The following is a 498-nucleotide window of genomic DNA, read 5'->3' as shown; positions in this document are numbered from 1 at the left end:
TTTTTTTTTTTTTTTTTGTTAAAATTTTAAATTAAAAAATATGAATATCGATGGCTTATACTATGGAGCTGCGGTCAGCGGAAAGCGCTCGAGTTTGTAGGGTAAGTACACCGAAGTCTGTGTTTTGTGTGCACTACTAATACTAAATAAATAAATAAATAAATAAATAAATAAACAAATAAATAAATAAATAAATAAATATTTATACTCAAGAAAGAATTAAATTATTGATGTATTGAATATCTCGGTTTGCAGGTTTCCTGTAGCTGCGCATACACCCGAACGTCAGCACTACAGAAAGCTGCGTATACACCCCAACACGATCGGGGGAAAGCTGCCTGAAACGGCGCCAAATATGTTTATTTTTTTCGGAATTTTCAAGCAACACAAAGGCCGCTTCGTAATTCTTTATATTTTGCCTCGCCAACGAGATGTTTCACGATCTCTAGGGCGAACTCGATCGCGCTGCCGGGACCCATGGAGGTAACTGCAGGTTTC

General features: G+C 36.9%; 1 protein-coding gene across 1 annotated transcript in view; it reads right to left on the bottom strand.

Moving 5' to 3' along the window:
• Nucleotides 1-377: 377 nt before the first annotated feature.
• The window catches only part of EMH_0022750 (uncharacterized protein), a gene marked incomplete at both ends in the record, with an annotated part of 5,985 nt that continues 5,864 nt past the window's right edge, over nt 378-498 (bottom strand). The window contains one exon of the mRNA XM_013502009.1: nt 378-487. Within this exon, the coding sequence (XP_013357463.1) occupies nt 378-487 (110 nt within the window). The remainder of the gene's footprint in view (nt 488-498) is intronic.

This window comes from Eimeria mitis, genomic scaffold (genome assembly GCF_000499745.2).
Source record: "Eimeria mitis Houghton genomic scaffold, Emh_scaff808, whole genome shotgun sequence".
NCBI classification, from domain to species: domain Eukaryota; phylum Apicomplexa; class Conoidasida; order Eucoccidiorida; family Eimeriidae; genus Eimeria; species Eimeria mitis.
This window is presented reverse-complemented; position numbering and strand designations above follow the sequence as displayed.